This window comes from Perognathus longimembris, chromosome 9, assembly GCF_023159225.1.
Source record: "Perognathus longimembris pacificus isolate PPM17 chromosome 9, ASM2315922v1, whole genome shotgun sequence".
In the NCBI taxonomy this organism is placed as follows: domain Eukaryota; kingdom Metazoa; phylum Chordata; class Mammalia; order Rodentia; family Heteromyidae; genus Perognathus; species Perognathus longimembris.
The window spans coordinates 66,719,618-66,741,240 of record NC_063169.1 but is presented as its reverse complement, the minus strand read 5'-3'; the positions used below and the strand labels follow the sequence as shown (position 1 = coordinate 66,741,240).

Here is a 21,623-nt window from a genome sequence, read left to right as displayed (position 1 = left end):
GGCAATGAATACAAGCAGAAGCTCAAGAATTAAATAGCGAACACACTTAATGGGTAAAGTTGAGGTGAGGGTGTTGTAGTGTTATTTCCCCAAATCTTTTTGGTCAGACCCAAAACAAATAAAAGTTACTTATAAGATGCAATTGTAGACTGCCATTGTTGTGTTAGGATGGCATGGAATAAACCTGCGAAGCCCAGCTCTCCACTGTTATCTCTTCTGAGGCTAAGAGGCCTCCGGTTAATTCCTTAGTTTCCTACTACAGCAAACAACAGAAACCTAAAACACCGCACTAACTACTACAGCCTCTGCCAAATGAACCCAACACCCCATCCAAATCACACCGTGGGAGCACTACTAGGCTGTGCTCATCCAACTTTTTCAAAAGTTGCAGAGGCCAGGAGAACAAATATTTCCAAGTTTTACACAGTTACTGTGTTTTTATTTATTTATTTTGGCCAGTCCTGGGCCTTGGACTCAGGGCCTGAGCGCTGTCCCTGGCTTCTTTTTGCTCAAGGCTAGCACTCTGCCACTTGAGCCACAGCGCCACTTCTGGCCATTTTCTGTATATGTGGTGCTGGGGAATCGAACCCAGGGCTTCATGTATACGAGGCAAGTGCTCTTGCCAGTAGGCCATATCCCCAGCCCCCGTTACTGCGTTTTTAAATCAATGAACTTATGGTGGATTTGATTATTCAAACTTGAATGTGGAGGCCATCAGCAGATGGACTTGGAACGACGGACACTACCTTCAAGTTCAGTGCTAAAAATCCACTTTGCAGTTTTTCCTATATCACCTGACTCGAGACAAAAGAGAACAAAGGGGAATAAAAGGAGCAGGTGAAATGACAGGTCAGAGACTGTGAGGTGAAACAGACTCGACTGTTTAGGTAACCATACACTTTCACTAAAGATGAACCAGAGCGCCAAAACTAGTGGCTGGCATTCGGCAAAAGCACTGGTGGTGAGGAGGAAGGGAGTTGGGGTGCAGGGAGCGCCCCGCTCCGAGGCCTGGCTTCCACCGAGCCCTGGAGGGGAGGCTGGCTCTCATGACTCTGCGCTCCTTTCCTTGTCTCCCAGGACTGCTGGATGCTGGTAAAGGAGCAGATACTGGTGTGTGTGTGTGTGCGCGTGTGCGCGCGCGTGTGTGTGTGCAGTCACGCAGTCGGGGAGGGCCACACAAGCCGCGGTGTGGCATGGCTGAAAGCAGAGCCACGTCTATTTTTGGGACTCAGGATGTGCACAGTACCCTTGAGAGTGCCAGAGACGCGCGGAGCTGTACAAACCAGCATACTGAAAACCCGGTAGTCTTAGAAAAATGTACCCTTCTGATAGCTGTGGTCAAATAATTTGGTCGGCCTGGTTTACAATTCAAAGGTCTTTCGGGTTGTGGCGGGGCGCTCAGATGGGAGCTCCCCGCTATCTGTTTAAAGAGTGGCGGGCTCTGAGCCGGACTCCAAGGGCAGGCAGCCTCTCTAAATCTGCTCTAATCCTTGCTTTGATGTAAGGTCAGAGGCAGTGAAGGGGAAACCGGAGAGCAGGCAGTTTATATTTCTCTCACCAGGACAAATTAATAAAAACAAAACCTAATTTCCCCTTCTCTTACCCATTCTTATTCCTCCTCAATATTTTTCCTCTTTCTAAGATGCTCTTTTTGTTTGAGAAGCTTAATATTTGGCTGCCTTCTGAAGAAATGAGTATAGTGACAGATGAAAGACTTGTATTCATCGTGTAATTCAGAATACGGAGGAAATCGACTGCTGTGCACTTACGATTCTAACAACCTTGCAATTTTGTATAGTCGTTTCCTCCACCCGTTCTTTTGGAGAAATCTGCTTTTATTCTGTTAATAACTAACCACAGTTGCAGCAGCATGGATCCGATTAGCAGTTCTTATGATACAAAGGGGAGAAGAAAAAAAGCCGTGAACAGGGTTGCCAATTTGTCCACCTGGCCCCCAGGAGAAAGAGTAGCCGAGCGGCTGGCGGCTGCCCGCTTCTGCTCCATCCTGTCCTCCACTGCCGGACCGAGGTGGGGTTTTTTTGGAAAGCCCATGCGCTTTCTGCCTGGAGAACAAGTTCTGCTGGCCTTCTGGCCTTCCTTGTTCAGTTCCTCTAGCTGGGTTCCTGCACTTGGCAACAGCTCTGCCTGTAAACACAAGACCCACGAGAGGCCATATACCGTGCTCACTCGCTTGGAGCTATTTTACACCTAAAGGAGAATATATCAAAAGAGAGCACAGAACCATGTTTCCAGACCAAAAGATGATGTGCCTGGAGGCTCACGGGGAATGGGTATACAACAGATGAGGACTGGGCAGTGTTCTGCATCCATAAAGGTCTGGGTACACTACACTGACAAGTCCTAGACCCACCAATCAGGTGTAGTGAAGAGCAAGGAATCACCTGTCACCCTTCAGGTGGGAAGGACAATGGAATGATTGTATAAAATGTGAAAACACAAAGGGTCAAAGATGGCTGTCACCACAGGGGTAAAGTGATGGGGCTGGAGGCACGGTTTAATGGCAACAAGTAAGAGACCCTGAGCTCGAGCCTTGTACTGCCAAACCAAACCAAAATAAAATGCAATCAGTTTTGGAATTTCCTCTCCTTGGATGTCTGCGTTTCCCCAGGAGGACTGCATCCTTCGGTTTGCTCTGCCCACACGGAAGCTCTGCTCGCAGGCACTGTTCTCAATGGGCGGGCGAGGAAAAGGAGGGCTACTGCTTCCGCCCCGAGGCTACCTGCTCCCCATCTCCCAGGGAACTGGAGGGATCCTTGCGAACTTGGGGAAGGGACAGAGACTTGACGTGGGGCTTGAAGGATAAGCAGGAGTGCTCTAGGCTGCTAACAGGTGGACGGCTGTTCCAAGGCTAGAGGAATGACGCGCTGTTCTTGGATTCACCTTGCGGGCAGAGATCTCGTCAAAGGCTTGGTCAGTGGTACTGAGATAGGGAATCTTGTACCACTCTCTGTCTTATAGGGAAGAAAGGCAAGGTGAGGAGAAAAAGAAAAAAGGAAAAGAAGAACGAAAGCACTGTATACTGAGGTGCAGTTCTTTGAAATATGCGACATCCTTTTTTTTTTGGTAGAAGCATAGACATTACATGATGCTTGGATTTTGTGTGAAAACTGTGAAAAGAAGGAAGGGATTCCATTACTGGGTTAGGCCTGAAAATGCAACAGGATTTTATCCCTCTTCTGTGACATACTTCCAACGGAGCCACAACCTAACTCTAGAAAGGTCAGGGCAGACTGGCAATGCGCTACAGCCGGGTGAGCCATTTGTCTGTAAGCTTTTATGTGTTTAATAACTAAGAGAGCTTCCCCAGAGCAGGGGTGGCATGTGCAGGGCACTGGGCTGGGCACAGGAGGTCTGTCACACTCTAGAACCATCCCCCCCCCCCCACATTTTCCCATCCATCTCTGCGCCCAAGCCTCTGGTGATTTCTCAACCTCAAGTTGAGAAGAGCTTTTAGGAATTATTGATGAGGGAACGCTTCCGGGGCATCGCTTATACTCTGAGTGATGTTGAGAATCACTGACCTTCCCAGTCAGGAAGTGGGGGTGGGGCCTGCAATCTGTGCTGCCACAGCCCTCCAGGGGATTCTAATGCGGGCACTGAACCTGCAGTGTCACCTAAACTCCCACTGACATAATGCCTCTGCACCCTAGTTCTTACATTCACCTGTCTGTTCAACACCTCCCCTAAGAAGGACAGTCAAGAAGAATTGCTATTTAACAGTCAAACCCAAATGCTGGCTTTCCCTCCAAACATGTGCTCTTCATCTAATGACACACAGTCATTGTCCACCAATGTCTTCTGCCTCTAGTCATGCCCACCTCCTGTGGGCTCCTGCTTACCCACTCACCACACTGTGCACTCACCACCCAACACCTGGAACAACCCTTTAAACCTACACTGACCCCGCCACCCCAAATCTGCTCCACTTTCCAGGGCTTTCCTATTACAGCAAGAATGAAGTTCTGAATCCCGAGAGTAATGACATCACAGGTCTTGCATGGAGTCCCACTTCACCCAGGGGGACGCACTCCAAGACGCTCGTACAGCCTGGAGCTCAGCTGACACTAACTATACATACACTGTTTACACTGTGCGTGAGTGCACACACTACACATACCTATGATAAAGTGTGATCTACAAATTAACAATAACAAAGCAGAATAATTGTGATGCACTAGAATGTGATTTCTGCCTTTTGTAGTTTTGAGCATGGACAGGTTTTCTCTTTATCATCCTGCCGCACTGCCACATTGGCCAGAGTCCATCTGTCCTTCCTTAGCTTATATGCCGGTAGGTGCCTTGTGCTTTAATGGGTAGCTTCTGGTTGTCTTGTAGGAAGAGCCCAGTTTGTGGCAATGAGGACTAGCAGGCTGGCCTCTTGGCCCTCGGTCAACGTCTTTAAGCCTGCTGGATGCCGGGCGGCAGCTGAGCGTCCTCACTGGCAGATGGAGCTTTTCCAGGAATTTTCAGTTTTCAGCCTACATCGATTCCTGAGCCTGGGTGAGCACTCTGCCCAGAGGTGCGGTGTGCACTTCAGGCAACCCCTTGTCAGAGTCTCTGTGCAGGCTCAGGGCTTTGAGCCACTCAGTGTTTTTCTTTGCTGGCTCATGGTAGAAGGCTCCTACCACACATGTTAGCAATCTCAGCATATGTACTTTTCCTTTCTGTAATAAATAATCGACAACTTTCACTCTTCATTTAGAGAAGTGCTTAGGGCTTCTGCTCAGCATATTGGAATTGCCAGCATCAAATTTTGGGGCCAATAATAACCAAACTGAACTCCAGATACTGACAGGAGATCTGCTAACCAATGGCAGTTCATGGAGGGACGCGCACAGGGCACGGACGTGGCCACGATGACTCGTGCTCCTGTGGGGCGCAGCAGGATGGCGAGGGACTCCCCGGGGCTACTCACAACACCGCACAGTTTAGCTTCTGGACTGTTCCTGGAGTAGTCCACCTAATATTCCTGGACCACAGCTGACCAGGAATAACAAAAACCTCAGAAAGCAAAACTGGGGGTAAGAAGCAACGGCTGCATTAGCTACTCTAGTCTACCTGGCTACCTGCTCTGCTCCCATTTCCCACCCCCTCCAGCTCCGTGAGCTTTCCTGTGACCCCCCACTCGTGCCCCGCCTCAGGGCCGAAGGCCTGCAGACTCGCTCTGCCTGTCACTGCTTTCCTCCACCCTCACACGACTTGTTCCCATCCTTCCTCCACTCTTTTGGTTTAAATAGTGATTTCTAACCACTGATACATCAAGAAGTAGCTTGATTTTTCCACTAACAATCCTTGCAAATAAAGCAAAAGCTTTCTTCTCTTTCCCATTAGAATTTAAGCTTCCTGAGGATAGAGCACTTTGGTGTTCATTCTCCCCAGTTCCTAGAAATGTCTGCAGCCCAATTTTCAGTTAGTGAATAGAATGAGAAAATGATACATTAAGAAAGGACGAGCAACTGGGTTAGCTGGCCTTCTGCAGGGTGTCACCCGCTCTCTGCAGCAGTAAAGTGAAAGAAACTTTTTTCTGGAAATTGTTCTGTGAAGTAATGCATCCTCATTCAGCAAGGTCACTCTCTGCATTCTGCTATGAGTATTTAATGCAGTTCGCAAGTATAAATGCTATGTCACTTTCTGTTTGGAAGGGAGAATATCAACATTAACAATCCTGGGTTATATCATTTATAAACATGCAGATGTGGATTATTAAAGATTAATGCATTTTAGGATTGGTGTCGGCGTTACGTTTGTCTCATGCCAAAATCAATTCTGTTCTTCATTAGTCAATGACAACCCATATCACCCTGTTATGGAAGAGAAATCAAAGGTGCAAGTGTGAACTGAGAATAAGTGATGAAACTGATTAGTAAGAGACTTAATGGCTATAATCAATCAACACATCATAATAATCCCAGCTCCAGGGTCATCAGAAAACAGGAGAATAAACCTAATTTGCTTTTGTTCTGTCCACAACCATGACTTTCCCTTTCAGAAAACACACAGTAGGAACACATTGGCCCAAGCACCATTCACTTTACCGTTTTCCAAAAGGTACTCAAATGGTTCCAAGCTAAAATGAGCTCATAAAACATGGCACCTTTCAGTTCTGAGCTCTCGAGTTATCAGGCCAGGGTCAACCACCTCTCCACAGAAGCAGTGCAGGGTGACTCAAGCAGAGGATTCGGCTGAGCACAGGTCTGGAGGCGAGGCAGTCTGGCTCTGGAAATGAGGGCCAACAGTGAACGAGCCCCTCTTTAGTCAATAATGCAAAAGGACCCTGGAGATGTGGTCAGCTGTGTGAGTGCCCAGTCCCGACTTGGCGGAGGGGGCTTTTATGAGGGTGCTGGTCCTGGGCCTTGACCTCAAGGCCTGAGTGCTGTCCCTGAGCTTTTGTGCTCAAGACTAGTGCTCTACCATTGCAGCCACAGTCTAACTTCCAGCTTTCTGGTGGTTATTTGGAGATGAGTTTCACAGACTCTCCTGCCTGGGCTAGCTTCAAACTATGATCCTCAGATTTCAGCTTCTTGAGTAGTTAAGATTACTGGCTTGTGCCAGCAAGCAAGAGGTCTTCTTGTAGATTCACATAAGCACCAGAAAAAGATGACAGATAAGAGGAGCTTTAAAGAGAAGGACATACCTTATTCCTAAGGTGGGGGGGGGGGGAGTGTGCAACTGGAGAAATTCCTAATGGTCTTATACCTGAAGGTTAAGAGGAGGAGGAGCAAAGGCGTGATATGAATTGTCTTGGGATGGAACATTTCCAAAGCACGTGTTCCCATCTTCCCTTCCCTCAAGTTCCAGATGCCTGATGGGTCCAGGCAGAGGGGCCTTCAAGCTTGTGGGGCACAGTGCAGAATGGGGCTGGTGGCATGAATCCAAGACCTGAGACTGCAGGAGAGGCTCTATACCACTGCCCTCCAACCAGGACGGCATCCCCAAGAGACAAAACGCAGCTCGCTTTTCAACGGTTACTAAGCATCACTTAGAAGGGATGTGGCTTTACATTTGAGTGACACACATATTTTACCTTGTGAGGGGGGAAAATACTGGCTAAGTTCTCTTTCAGACTGCTGAACTGATGCTTGCTGTGCACTACAGATTAAAAACATGGGTATATTAATGGCATTTTTTGTGTGTGCTCAGTTTGCCAATAAGTAGCACACATCTTCCTCAGGCTAAGTTGTTACAGGATTTCTACCTCCAAAAATGCCGCAAAGGAACATGTAATAGCTGTTCTGAAATAAGATTACCAGGTAGGGCAACTGCAAAATTTCAAATAAATTTTTTTCTTGTCACAGCAATGCTATGGAAGAGTTTACTAGCTATTCTGAAAGGAAAGTGGCTTAAAATAATTTGGGTACATAAATAATGCCGTAGTTTTAACATGAGATTTATTATGAATAAATTAGAAAGTGGAAAATATATTTCCTTAGGATAAGTTAGATTTCAGGCCTAAGAGCTTTAAAGAGCTAGGGAAAATGTATTAAGTAAAGGAGATACCGGCTTGCATCCTCCACGGTTCATTTTGTAGGTACTAATCTTGACAAATGACACCAGGAACTATCATTTCCTCTCACTAAAACCTTCCTGCTCACGCTGGCCCGTGACTAACTCCTCGCTGTGATTCATCTTTCTCCTTCCCTTATAGTGTTCTTCCAGATCTGCTTGTCTGCATGTCAAATTAAGCAAGGAAATTAGTGTTTTGACCAGAATATCTTCTCGTTGGTATCTGCAGTTATATCAGTTCATATAGAAAATCTCCTTAGGCATCCTTCTGCACAGAGGGTAGAAAAAGCGGGGGGCGGGGACCTCTAAATATACAAGAAGTTATTTCCAGATTTAATCAGATGTACCACCAACCCTTCCCGGAAGTGGTGTGTTCACTGTCTACGGGATACAGATTGCTCACGGTGAGTTTTTATGCTGGATGCATGTATTCCTGCATAGAAATGGGCCTGACAGAGCTCTGGAGCAGAAGTGTAAAGGCGCCAGCAACAGCCAAGCCTTCTCCAGACTCCACTGTGAGCCCAGAATCTGTAGGCATTTGCAAGGCAGAAGTCTGTGCTAGTGACGGGTTCATTGTATGGGGGTGTAACAGCTGAAGGAGAGCCTGGAGAGAGAAAGCAGGAGCAGAGAGGGGAACTCCTGAGAGACAAAATACTCCTCCAAACCTAGCCAGCCTTGCAACATCTCTGACCTCCTAACTCCCCCTTCACCCTCATTTAGCAAGCAGTAAGTATGGGGGGAGAAGCCCACAGCACAGCTTCTATGACTTCATGAAAAGATACTTTGCTTTCATGCGCATGCCACTCTGCGTGGTCTCTGACTGATGGCTAGGATGCTGTGCTTTTGACTGGTCTCCCTGAAATACCAGTTGCATACAACAATGGCTAGAAAAATAAGGTCCATTTGGTGCAGTGCTAATGTGAATGCCTAACTGTATTTTTGGTCCTAACCCATCATCTTCTACGGTCAGATGCAAGTGACTTAACTTGACCAAAAGCTGGGCTTGGTAGACAATCCTCCCCCCATCCCCCAAACAAAACATAATTCAAGAATTATCAGCTCCACCCTTATATATTCATTAACAAAACTGATCAACTATCGTCAGCAGTCTAAACATTTAAAGCTTTCTAAGCCAGATTCATTCATCAGTGACAAAGCACCCCTCCCCATCCAGTTTCGCCCTCTCAATAGTTAGGAGACACACACTAGTTAGCAGCACAGCTGCTCCTACAGTACATGGAGGAAAAGCTGACAAAAGCCTCCGGCCAATCAAATGAAAATAAAAGAAGTTGAACTTATTTACACTTTTTCTTTGTTAATAACTGGACTGGGTGGCTTAGGGGGCCAGAAGAGTGAAATTATCATCCACTGATTCTCCGCAACTGTGGTGTGTTCTCATGCAGTGCTGAGTTAGCTAGAAGTGCTGAGGAATCAGACCTAGGGCTCACCCTACCCAGAGTGCAGAATTCTAGGACTTACCCCCAAACACCACAGTGTAAGTACCATGTGATGGGATCATTTATTAGAAAGGAAAGTGTTGATAATGATACATTTCAGAGTTAACTACACCTGGCAATATATATATATATATATATATATGCTTAATTTAAATACACACATAACATGCTCTGACACCAATGAGAAAAATGGGGCTATTTTACTCTGTTCTCTAAATACAGCATTATGAAGAAGAGAGAAACGAAGAGACAGGAAATGAAAAACAAGACCTTTTAAGATGGCACTGGGGAAGGACATCTTAGTTTGGGTTCTCAGTGCGTGGGTAGGGTAGGGGACCTGAGCTGGATTGTTGACCTCTAAGTACACCAGTAGTAGTGGAGCCCCGTTATGGGCACCCAAAGGGAGCATCCAAGTAGCCTGGAACCCTAGGCGGCCTCCAGCATGCCGTAAGATGACTCTGAGGGCAGGATGTGGCCGGGCCAGTGCTCTGCTGGCTCACAGGACTCGGTCCCCGGGTGCTCACCATGAATCTGCGAGGCAGAGGATGACAGGCCAAGTATAGCGGGCAGAGGGCCAGCTTCAGAGGTAGGAATCAGAACTGGTTGGGATGACTTCCTGGGCTTCACTTATCTACTGCTGATGCTTCTCATCAACTGTCATTTCATTTACAGAAGAAGGATTGCTCCTTCCCAGCAAAGCCTGGGAAAGCAACACAAGAAAGAACCCCCAAAACATTTTGACTTTACCTCACCCCAGCTATCAGCCACAGAACAGTGTCTGTTGTGAAGTGACTCAAAGTACCAATCTGAGACACAGGCAGGATACAGGAGGAGGTAATGGGGCAAAAGCACATTCAAAAGAAATGCACGTGTGTGTGTGTGTGTGTGTGTGTGTGTGTGCCCGTGCGCGCGTGCATGGGTTGGAGCCAGTGATGGGGATGAGAGGAAGGAGGGGCAGGATAAAAAGACTTCACATGACTAATAAGGAGAAATTTCCAGCAGGTAGGCATGAAGCAACAGTCTGAGAATCGTGCCCACCCTGGCGTGCGCCTTCACTCAAAGCCTAATGAAAGGAGACACAGATTACCTTAGCATCCAATGCACTAAACAGGAGGACTACAGAGGGGAAAAGATGGAAGTACCTGAGTCTATTGTTTCCTCAAAGGAGACATATCTGCATTTAAAGTAAACAGAAGTAAAAAAACAAGTATCAACTTTCTAACCAACTCTCTAAAGTGTGGTTTATTATTTATGACCAAACTCATACAAACACACAGATGGCATAAGCTGAAAACCTCACTAGATCTAACAGTTCCCAGGCCACAAAGATAAGAATTTTAGGGAAAGATTAATTGAAAAAAGGTAATTTTTTAGAAGTCTCTCTTTTTTTTTTTAGACAGTGTCTCACTATGTACCTAGGTTAGACTCAAACTTCTTGCCAGCGTCTCTGAATTGCTAGGATTACAAGTGTGTGCCACCACACCAGACAGCCTATAATGATTTTAAAAGAAATCTCCAATCTCCCTAACAAAACATCATACAAACGTGATCAAGTATCTAGCAAAACCTTTAGGTTCGAGGGCTGGGAAGACAGAGGCAGAGGTTTTGCCTGGGTTTCAACTGTAGTACCCTCAAACAACCAACAACCCATCTAATCAGCAACCAACCGAAACATGGTTGAATGCTCCTAGGCTTAGCTGGGGAAAGAGAGGGCAGTGGCAACGGTGACACCAGCTAAGAACAGCGCACTGAGGACAAAGGTGGATCCTGAGCATTAGCCCTGTGGACAAGTTTAAGACACTCACCTGGTACTTTCACCAACATGTGAGAGAGCTGATGACCACACACACACACACACACACACACTCCCCCCCCCACACCCCTCATGCTGACAGTTGAACCCAGGGCCTTGCTCATGCTCTATCACTGAGCTGTATTCACAACCTTCAGGTTTTTGAGACAGTGTGTTGCTATTTATCCCATGTTGGCCTTGAACTCAGGACCCTTCTGCCTTAGCCTCCTGAGTGCAGGGATTATAGGCATGTACTACCATGTCAAAATAAAAGCACTTTCGATTAAATAGAGAGTAATGATATAGAAGCATACCTGTAGTTCCTAGGAGGGGGAGATAAGATAGCATTGGGCCAGGGATTTCCATTTACTTTCATTTTCCAAAAACCACAACAGAACAGGAGGTTTTGATACCAATTAAATCTGCTGAGCTACCAGGGCCATGTGTCCCAAGTGAATTCTATTGTTAGGCTCTGTGTGCTATAGTCCATTAAAGCCCAATCAATAAAAGCAGATGTTTAGAAATCTCCATTTGGAGTGATAAAACTACCTTCAACTACCCATTCCAAGATTTTAAGTTAAAAAGCTGAAAAGTCGTTAGGCCTCCAAAAAGTCGTGGTCCAGTTATTAATTTAGGTCTTTCTGACCCAGTTCGTAAGGGAAGTAGCCACTCTTCTTTGTAGAATATAGTATTTTATGTATAACTCTGCAGCACTTAGATAGGTAATAGCTCAAAAGCCATCTAACTACCAAGAAATGCTTTCAAAATTCTAGAGTAAGGAACAGTCATAGTATGGATACCATTAAGCCCAGGAAATCCAAGTTTACTACACCCATTATTAAGACAAAGAAATAAGTTTGAAAGAAAGGTTACATAAAATGCCTTAAGCAAAATAATACAACTACAGTTTTGTTTCTTTAAAAAAGGCAAGAGACAGCACAGCACCTACAGTGTGAGTAGGAGAGTTTTTCCTAAGTTATCCAGGCCCTTTCTAGTTTACATGTGTTGCCATACTGTAATGAACAGCAGCTTGACATGGGAACAGCCATCTAAAATGGGGTAAATTTCTATAAGGAAGTGTTCTAAATAAAACAAATGACATATACTCCACAAATATTTGTAAAACAATTCTAAAAAAGATTTAAAAAGTGACAAAAAATAAAGACTAGGGGGAAAATAGGTCTTGGGATAAGAAAGAAACATGTATGTGACACAAAAGCATTAGTAACACAATTCTTAAAATGGATGTTAGGCTCATGAATATTCATTTGATATTGCTTACTATTTATTAGCACATTGTGTATGTTCATATATAACCTTTCACAATGTACTACATATAAATAGGCTACCATCAACATTTATAAAAAAAAGGGGGTAAAATATAAAAAGAGGCAAAAATACTACCTATGCTTGAGAGAAAGAAAACAAATAATCAAAAAATTAATTAGCAATTCATTATCTATTAGGATAGGCTGGTAGGAAGTGGTTTCTGACAGTCATCTACACCATGTTAGCAAAAGTTGCACAGAAAAATGTATACATAAGGGGCTGGAGGCTCAGCTCGGTGGTAACATGGCTTCTTAGCAAGGGCCAGGCCCAAACTAACCCCCAGTACTGCAAAAATCAATCCATCAGTAAAATAAGATAAAAAGATTACAATTCATAGCTCAGTGGCACAGGAAGACCAGGTACTTGGTGGGTCTAAGTGGATGATGTTTGGTATGAGGATGAAGCACATTTAAAGAAAAAGAAAAAGGAAGAAGTAACAGGAGATGTATGACAAAAGAAAACCCTGAAACCAGAGCTAGCTGGAACGTGAAGTCCACGGAGCAGAAAGGGGTGGAGCTGAGCCCAGTGAGGGCGCATGGACAAGTGTAACTTATAAACACGTTTTAGAAAATAACAGCTGTTGAAAATAGTGACTAGAACCATAAAATAAGGCAATACCAGTCACCAACCTCAACTTCTCATTGAACAGTTATTACGAGATATACCCAGAATAAATAGTTCCTGTTTCTAAACAAAGTATTAGGGTAGGTGGACATTTTATTAAATGAGGAGTTGTATTATTTGTGGTGTCTCTATAGGGCCCAGACTCCAGGTATTTTGATGAGAATGCACTCAGTTCTTTTAGCAAGTGGTCCCACCACAAAGAAGTGGAATGAGCCTGACAGAGGCACGTCTTCGTAACAGAGGAAACACGATGCCAAGGTGGTGAATACCTGGAATACTTGCAGGAGAAATTGGGCCCGATCGTGACTGGTTGCTTCCTACGGGAGAGCCAACAGGAGAGGGGGACGGGCCGCCTGGGATGCTGGAGAGACGGGGCGATGCGTGTGGAGAGAAGGGCGACTGAGCCGGGTTGCTCTGATCCCCTTGGCTACTCGTAGACCCAGAGGCACTGACAGCTGAGCTCAAGGTTGCTTCCGTTCCCGTGGGGAGGTCATCGATAGAGCCAGACAGGTCCTGAGAGGGGGAAAAAAAAGGAAAGGCATAGATTTACAGAGTGATACATAGTTGGACCAAAATGAACTCAAAAATGCGACTTGAAAACCCTAATTCAGCCCCTCTTCCGAGGAAGTTTTGGAGTGTGACCCTATTCATGAAACGTGAGCGGGTCTCCTCAGGGGCTGAGCTTCACCTCTCGTTCACAGGCCATCCTGCTTCCTTTCCACTGTCAGCGGCGAGCCCACTGGACCTGTGCACAGTGCTGGTCACCCACCGCAGAATAAACGCCTGGCGCTACAGGACTCCAATAAAATAAGCAGCCACAGGCTTTAGGTCTTTTGGGTTCCAACTCGATAATGGCAATCTAAATTTCAAACTGACAATGTAATCTAACAATAGCAAAAATCTCAACCAAACTTTCTGGTGAGAAATTCTTCCATTTTAAATAAAGGCAAAGTGCCATTCTACAAAATAACAGTACTTGTATATTTATGATATTGTGAAAACAAATCCCTTTGAAGTTATGTTGGCAGAAATGAGTCTTAATGTTATACATTTTACCTTTATAGAACAACTTCGCACTGGCAATGCCATCTAATGTGATCGTAACACCCTCTAGACTGGCAGATCACAAAACTCATGCTCAAGGTGAATGCTGAAAGTTACACTACCGAGGGTGGAAAAGAGAAGGAAGGTGAGAAGGGGGCATAAAGGGCCCCTTGCCCCTACCCACTCATCTACAATGGAGACCACCAGCAACCAACGCTCAGTAACTGACACAGGCCTGCTACAGTGACCTCTACAAGTGACACCACTGTATAAAAATACTTATTTTTTTTTTGTTGTTAGAGTATATACTTTTTTAAGTAGTTGTAGAGAAGAGTTGCTATTCATCAAAGCAGTTTATGAATACAGTGCATCTTGATTGATGTTATTTCTTTCATCATCCTCCCCTATCTCTCCCAACGCCACCCTTCCGTGTAATGTTCTTAATTTTGTAGGCTATACATTGAATTTGATGACTGCATTCCTTCCTCTTCCTCTCTTCGTTCCTTGATCCCTCCTCTTCCCTTGACCGTACCATCCAACTTTCCAGTACCTGTTTCCTGGTGTTTATTTTGGTGAACTCTGAGTTAGCCTTCCTAAGGAATTCTATTGTTTGAGTTCTCCCCTGAACCTACCATATTTTGATTATTGTACCTGTGTACACTTGCATACCACCCTGAAGTGTTTACTTACATATTTATTCTAGCTTCCACATATCACAGAGGCATTCTTTGTTCTCTCTGAGTCTGTGATCTAGGACTAAATAGTGCAGAATGGAAATAGAAGTACCCGGCTTATGCTACAGCCAACAAAGCATATTTAATCCTAACAGGTACCTTCTACTCATTCAGTTTTAGTAATGGTTAACTTTGCTTCCTGTGGGATCTTTTGAAAGGAGGGCTTTCAAAGCTGCCGGAGGAAGATATTTCAGGTTCTAAGAATAAATCTAGCCCCAAGAGTATGAAAAAGACAAGGTAAACCAGCTGGTGAGAATGGATGCCCACAATGTCATAAAGCAACTTTAGATTAGGATTCTAGTCCCTTACACAGCAAGAAGTCTATGGATTATCGGGTCTAACATAGGATTAATTATTTTTAAAACAAAGAAATATAATTCTGAAAAACAGTTGAAAATCTTAATGACACAGGAAAAATGTCCGTGTTAAGAAGAACCTACTTTCTAGAGCTAGGTGCAGCGGCGCACATCTGTAATGCCAATTACTTGGAAGGCAGAGGCGAGGAGATCTCTGTTGAAGGCCAACATGGGCAAAAAGTGAGCAAGAGCCAATTTCAATCACTAAAGCTGGTGTAGCAGGGTGAGCCCGCTGTCTTAGTTATGAAGGAAGCATAACTACGCGGCTCATGGTTCAGGCAAAAATGTAAGACCTGATTCAAAAACTAAAGAAAGCAAAAGGCTGGGACTTGGCTCACGTGGTACAGCGCCTGCCTAGCAAGGACAGTAGTTCCACATACCCACCACCCCCCATACATCTGAGGAAAAAAAGAGTCATCTTTAAAGCCAAGTCGTTGTAGTTATGAGAAACAAAATAATATTAGCAGGACAGACTGAAAATACTGCCCCTGGGGGAAAGTATCATCCAATCTCTAAAGTAAAATGAGGTAACAACATAAGCCAGGTTTTTCAGAATTTACAAAACACAAACATTCCTTCTCCAGATATATAAGCTGCATGGTTTTATGCATACTGAGGTGGCAAGGATTTATATATAACTTGATTACTCGTTTCAATGATCGTTCCATTTAGACATCGTAAACTGAATATAATTTTTGTGAAGTCAAATGGAAACAGAAAAAGGTTATTAAAGTCTGCAAGAGACTCCATGCAACGCAGAGAAAGTCACACTTTGCAATCAAGACAATCATTAGACTTGCTCAGAGCAGACCTTAGCCTAACAGGTGTAGGTGTGTGTGTGTGTGTGTGTGTGTGTGTGTGTGTGTGTGTGATATACACATACTGACGTGCCATTTCTTCCTTCCCCTCTCTGCAGGCTACAGGCTCCCTTGTCACCATACACAGGCTCAGACCTGTTGGAGTGGGTGGGGGTGGAGGGAGGGACGAGGACTTAGTTGAGGTCTTTAGTGTCTTGTCTCCTGAGCATTTCATCATCAACTTGTGAGCATGCAGAGGAATGGACCTGAAAAGCTCTTTAGAGCTGGGCACGGCCATCTATGGCTGCCCCCACATTGGCAGTATTGAGGCTGGAACTCAAGGCCTCACACCTGTTAGGCAAGTGGTTTTACCACTGGAGCCAAGTCCGGCCCTTACATGCTTTTATTATATTTCAAATTGGGTCTCCTGTTTATGCCAAGAGGTGACCTGTACTGCAGTCCTTCTATTTACCTTTCCCATTGGGTAAGAGGAGTGACTAGATGAGTCACCACACCTGATTTGACTGGTTCCATGGACTTTTGAGAATGTTTTCCTAGAGTTGGTCTCAAATCATGTCTCTACCAATCCGCTTCCTGGGTAGCAAGTTATAAGGCACCATACCCAGTGACAGAGGCACTCTATGTTTGTCTCAGAAGCTACATATTTTAAAATGCTTTAAGAAAATAGGAGAAGAATTTCATTTTGTGACCTTTGAAACTCACACCCATCCACAGTACTTCACTGACTAAGTCACGCTCACTTCCTAATACAGTAAGGGGTGCTCTGGGCAATGGTGGAGCAAGTGGCTGGGCAGAGACCACCAGCAGCTGGACCGTTCACTCTTCCACCCTGACAAGAAGAACCTGCTGACCCCGACTAAAAGAAACTGAGAAAGACCTCAATGGAACCTCACTAATGCACCACAGATGATGGTCTGTACCAATTTTACCAAGAACAGGAACTTACCCCATCACTATAACTGCATGGAAGTAGGGAGAGGAGTGAGAGCCAGGTGTAGATTCACTTTACTAGAAAGATCCTTTCCACCTGGGGAGCTTCCTGTGGGGACGGAGACCGCCTCCATTAGCTAGAGGCTTTCAGAAGGCCTAAGCAGCCGGATACGGGGAAAGAGGGCCAGCCAGACAAAACTAAATTTGGTTAATAGCTAGATACACAACCATTTTCCATTATTCTAAATAAGGAACTAAATATAGATAAGACAGTATAGGTTCAGTTTTTAAGAAACTTCAATTTTAGTTAAATAATTTTATGTAAGTCTTTCTTCACATAAAAAAAACATTACTTTGAAAATTTTCTAATTGTATGATTTACATATTCCTTCCCCATACTCCCATAAAATCCCATGCAATGGCTGAGAAAATAACACAGATGGGTGTCAGGAGAGACTCCTCTAAGGTGCAAAGGTATCAAAAATACTTCTGTTATTCAACAAGCTGATCAAGAAACTATCAAGAGGAAAATATAAAACCATTGGCTTTCTTCGTATTCACAGTCATCAGAATTTCAGAGCTGACTAGACCTTCGTGTAACAGAAGAGTAATAAAAAGATATCATTTTTATATTACTGTTATACACACGTAACTTTTATATGTAAATTATATGGAAATATTTCTGCCCTGCAGATACTTGGGGTATCCATAAGTAGAGCTATCTTAAAGCATGCTAATAAAAGGAGGTCAACAGTGGTTTAAGCATTCAGCCTAGTTAACAAAGAAGCTCGGTGACTAATACTCCCCTGGAGGACAATTTAGTCAGTAGGGCACCAACTCTCTCCTTCTTTTGTAAGTAGGATCAGATCTATGATGCTTGTAAAGAACAGAGGCTGTCCTGTGTCTCATTCCAGCCAGGCACCTTGAAGCCATGGTGCCTCCCTCCCTGCATGTCACGGGGACGCTGGCAGGTAGGAACTGCAGCCAGGACTCTTCGGGTGGAAGTCTTTAAATCCTCCCTCACCCCAGTGCCGGCCAAGGCGGTGACTGCATCACTTCATGAGCAGCAGCAACTGTCTTGCTTTCCTTTGGTGAAATTCTGCTTGTCAAATTGGAGTTTCAATATCTGCCGTCACCCAGAACTTCGAATACTTTCCAACACATTAAAAAAAGTGACTTCTGTTGTTGATAACTTATTTTCTTTAAAAAGCACTACCCCCCCCCCCCAAAAAAAAAAAAATAAAACCACAGGTCTGGGAATGTGGCCTAGTGGTAGAGTGCTTGCCTAGCATGCGAGAAGCCCTGGGTTGGATTCCTTAGTGCCACATACACAGAAAAAGCCAGAAGTGGAGCTGTGGCTCAAGTGGTAGAGTGCCAGCCTTGAGAAAAACAAAACAAACACCAAACAAAACTTTTATTCTAAAATGTATTTTAAATACAAGTTCTTTATAAGGACTTTACCTGTGTAACTCTTACCCCTTTGTCCCTCCGTCCATGTATGGCTTTTCTTCTAACTCGAGGGGCAAGTAAAAAGTCTTAACGGCGGCACATGCCACCATCTCAGTGGGTAGTGGGAAGAGCAAGGTTTCCTCTTCCCCTAGGGTGCCGTGCTGATGGTCCAAGGCAGGGGTGGGCAGGGCAGAAGGGGTAAGGGCGGGGCGTCCCACAAAGAAGGCAGGCAGCAAGAACAAAGATCGGCTGGTGTGACTGTCCTCTCGCCTATATGGTGCACATGGGCTTTCCTGGAGATATTTTACACTAAATACACTATGACTCACTACACATCAAAAGACATCTTTGGCTCTGTGGTATTCAGTCTAGCATACACTGGCCAGCAAACGATAAACTCGGTCCTACCAGTAATGTTTTACTGTCTTGAAGAACTGGGAATATGTTAGAGAATTTTGCTCCCTTGCTTAATTAAGTAAGTAGGTTTTTGAAAGAGAAAATGAACTTCCAAATCCACGAAGTGACAGTCCTCGGTGCAATCAGCTGGTGGTGTGGATGGGCCGAGCCAGAAGCTGCCCCTGCTCCAGAGAGCGCCCGGAGGGCGGGGGGGGGTGGGGGTAAAGCAGAAGACGCTTCCATCAATGGGATGAGCACAGCTCTCTTGCTCCAGAGTTTTAATAGGATGCGGTTAATGATTTCTCACTTGGACTTCCCATGGGTTAAAATGCCGGTTTGTGCATCTTCGAAAAGTCTCTTAGTCATCTTGGAAAAGCAGAGTTGCTGCTCCTTTTTCAGAACAATAAGTGTGAAATGCAGGAATATGCCCTCTTCTGCCCATGCATAATTTTCTTAACTTCCTTAACTTTCTATTCCTTTTCTGTCTTTAAGGATACTAGGGACTTGAGGCCAGGGCTTCGTGTCTTCTAAGCGGAGCGTCCTCCTTCCACAATGGTTACGGTCTTTCTTTACTCCCCAGTGGCTCTGGACTGCGATTCTTCTACTTGTGTTTGTCTTTGTTGCTGGGATGACAGGCTCTCAACCGAACACTCAACACACCATTGCCGGTAACGGGGTCTTATGAACAGGGGCCCCTGTGCTGTGCTACCGTGGAGCAAGGATCACAAGCGCATGCACCCAGCTCACACCTGAACTTCCTTGAGAGTGAACCCATTACCAGGTGTGGGATAGAAAGGAAAAATGTACAGGCAAGTGTCACCAAACCCGTAAGTGTTATAGGAAAATACAGTCACAAATGCCACATAATCTAGTACATGTGACTATTTCAAAGCATTTTCCACAAAAATGCTGAAAACTACCCCATCTACGTATTAAGATTAGTAACGAGTTCTCCAATTTCCAACCAATATCCCAGGAGCTCAAGTGTGCAGCCTTATAGCTCTTACAAAAAGGGTGTAAAGATGATGCCATACCTTTACATCTTAGTTTGGACTGTTCTTTTAGAAAAGTGGCACAAGTGGTGGTGGGGTAATTGGAAAGGAGGGAAGATGGGAGAAATTGAGGGAGGAGGTTACAAATGTGACAAGAAATGTACTCACTATCTTACGTACGAAATGCAATCCCTCTGCACATCACCTTGACAATAAAAATTTAAAAAAAAGTGACACAAGTATTCCTTGAAATTGATCTTAGGATTGAGCTAAGAATTCCACTGACATACAAAAGCAAAACTTTGGAGCAACAGTTTTAATTTTGATGATGTTTCTAGACTTCTCACTGCAAACCTATGTTATAGCACTGCATTTCAAAATATCCACACAAGTCTCTGCTGCTCACATTTGCCTAGACAGCAAATAAATTAGAAGCCTAGACTTCCTGTCTAAATGAGTATAACTCAGACACCAAGATTCCACAAAGAAAATCCTTCAAACACTAATATTTAGGCCCTTCAAGTATTCTCTTTCCAAGTTACATTTGTCTCGCTTTTAAATTTAAACCTTTCTTCATTACGCTTTTTTTCTTTTCTTTTGCCAGTCCTGGGGCTTGAACTCAGGACCTGAGCACTGTCCCTGGCTTCTTTTTGCTCAAGGCTAGCACTCTACCACTTGAGCCACAGCGCCACTTCTGGCTTTTTCTATATATGTGGTGCTGAGTAATCGAACCTAGGGCTTCACGTATACGAGGTGAGCACTCTACCACTAGGCCATGTTTCCAGCCCCCTCTTCATTATACCTGACACTGCTCACAAACCACAGATGTATGAGGTCAATGGAAAACAATGTTTGATGTTAACTTAAAAATAGTCTCAATTTCACAAATGATAAAGCTGTATCCAACGACTAGGGATAATACAAGAAAAAATTATGAGTCAAATTCATTTTCTGAGAAGGAGCTAAGAACCACTTTTTGGGAAATGACTTTCACCTGATTCACTGCGTCTGTTCTCAAGCAAGATTCCATTATGGGTAATTCTCACTTTGAGGGGACATTTATGGGATATTTAGCTAAATTGCCACTTTACAAAAGCAAGATTCCGCTAAGCATGTTATTGTGCATAAATATTATCATAATGGCTATATTTCATTTGTTTTAAAAATCAGCATCTAAAATAGCAGCTATCCTCCAGGGTCCTCCACGCGTGCGCTGTGCTCTGGGGTGAGCCCAGGTGGTGGGCTGGAAGTGTGTGTGTGTGTGTGTGTGTGTGTGTGTGTGTGTGTGTGATGGCATCACACGAGAGGATTTGCTCTCTGCACGAGCCGCAGGGGGCTCCTAAAATAGTCCTAGATTTTTACTCTGCCCTGGAGATTCTCTGCTCTTCCACTACTAGGAACACTTTTCAGAAGCTGTGAAGGCTAGAAAGAGAAGCAAACAGGACTTTTTTTTTTTGCCATAGCATGGGGTGTAAGAATACTTAGAAATTTGTTTAGGTTGTATGGATTTGAAACAAACCTTTTTCTGAAAATGGCATTCCCCTGCTTGGTTAAGACTCCCAGGACATGCCTTCCAAATCAGTAAGGATGGCCAAGATCATTTTAGCAGAGACACTACGGTGATTCAGTGCCTCCTGAGAGCCTGGGAAAGCAGGTGCGGTTCCTTACTTGGGTCAACTAAAGCATGCACAGTTAGCGGCAGCCTCTCTCCTCATTTCTACCAGTCAGAATATTCATCTCTTGATTCCACTGAGCAACACAGACAAAGTTAAGACTCTTCCTCACGGCTTGGTCAAACTCGAAGTCAAGGCTGCAAACTAAGACTCACGCTGCTCTTCATTCATTCCAGGAGCAATGAATGACATTTTAAAATAAACTACAGCATTGTGGTGAAATGAAAACAAAGAATATGGAATGAGTTGGGAAGAGAGACCCAGTCTTAGGTACACACGCCCCATCTAAGTGAGGTTTGCAGCTGGAGCTGCAAGGTGGGAAGAAGGAGGCAGTTTGCCTGTGTGGTGACATTTCACTCTTTAGCTGGCTGGTCCTATGTGAGCTTCTACTCTGAGCCACTGTTTCTCAACAAAGGGAGACAAACAGCTAAACAGGTAAGTGTGCAAGAGGGTAAGTCAGTGACTGTGGTGGCACGTGGAGTAGTGTGTCTCCCTGGGGAACATG

The 21,623-nt window shown here is 44.6% G+C and overlaps 1 protein-coding gene across 5 annotated transcripts in view; it reads right to left on the bottom strand.

The window, feature by feature from the left end:
* The window catches only part of Arid1b (AT-rich interaction domain 1B), a 309,189-nt gene that overhangs the window by 75,428 nt on the left and 212,138 nt on the right, over positions 1 to 21,623 (bottom strand). For all 5 annotated transcript variants that reach the window (XM_048354354.1, XM_048354355.1, XM_048354357.1 and 2 more), the window contains exon 5: positions 12,996 to 13,239. In XM_048354354.1, the coding sequence (XP_048210311.1) occupies positions 12,996 to 13,239 (244 nt within the window). The remainder of the gene's footprint in view (positions 1 to 12,995; positions 13,240 to 21,623) is intronic.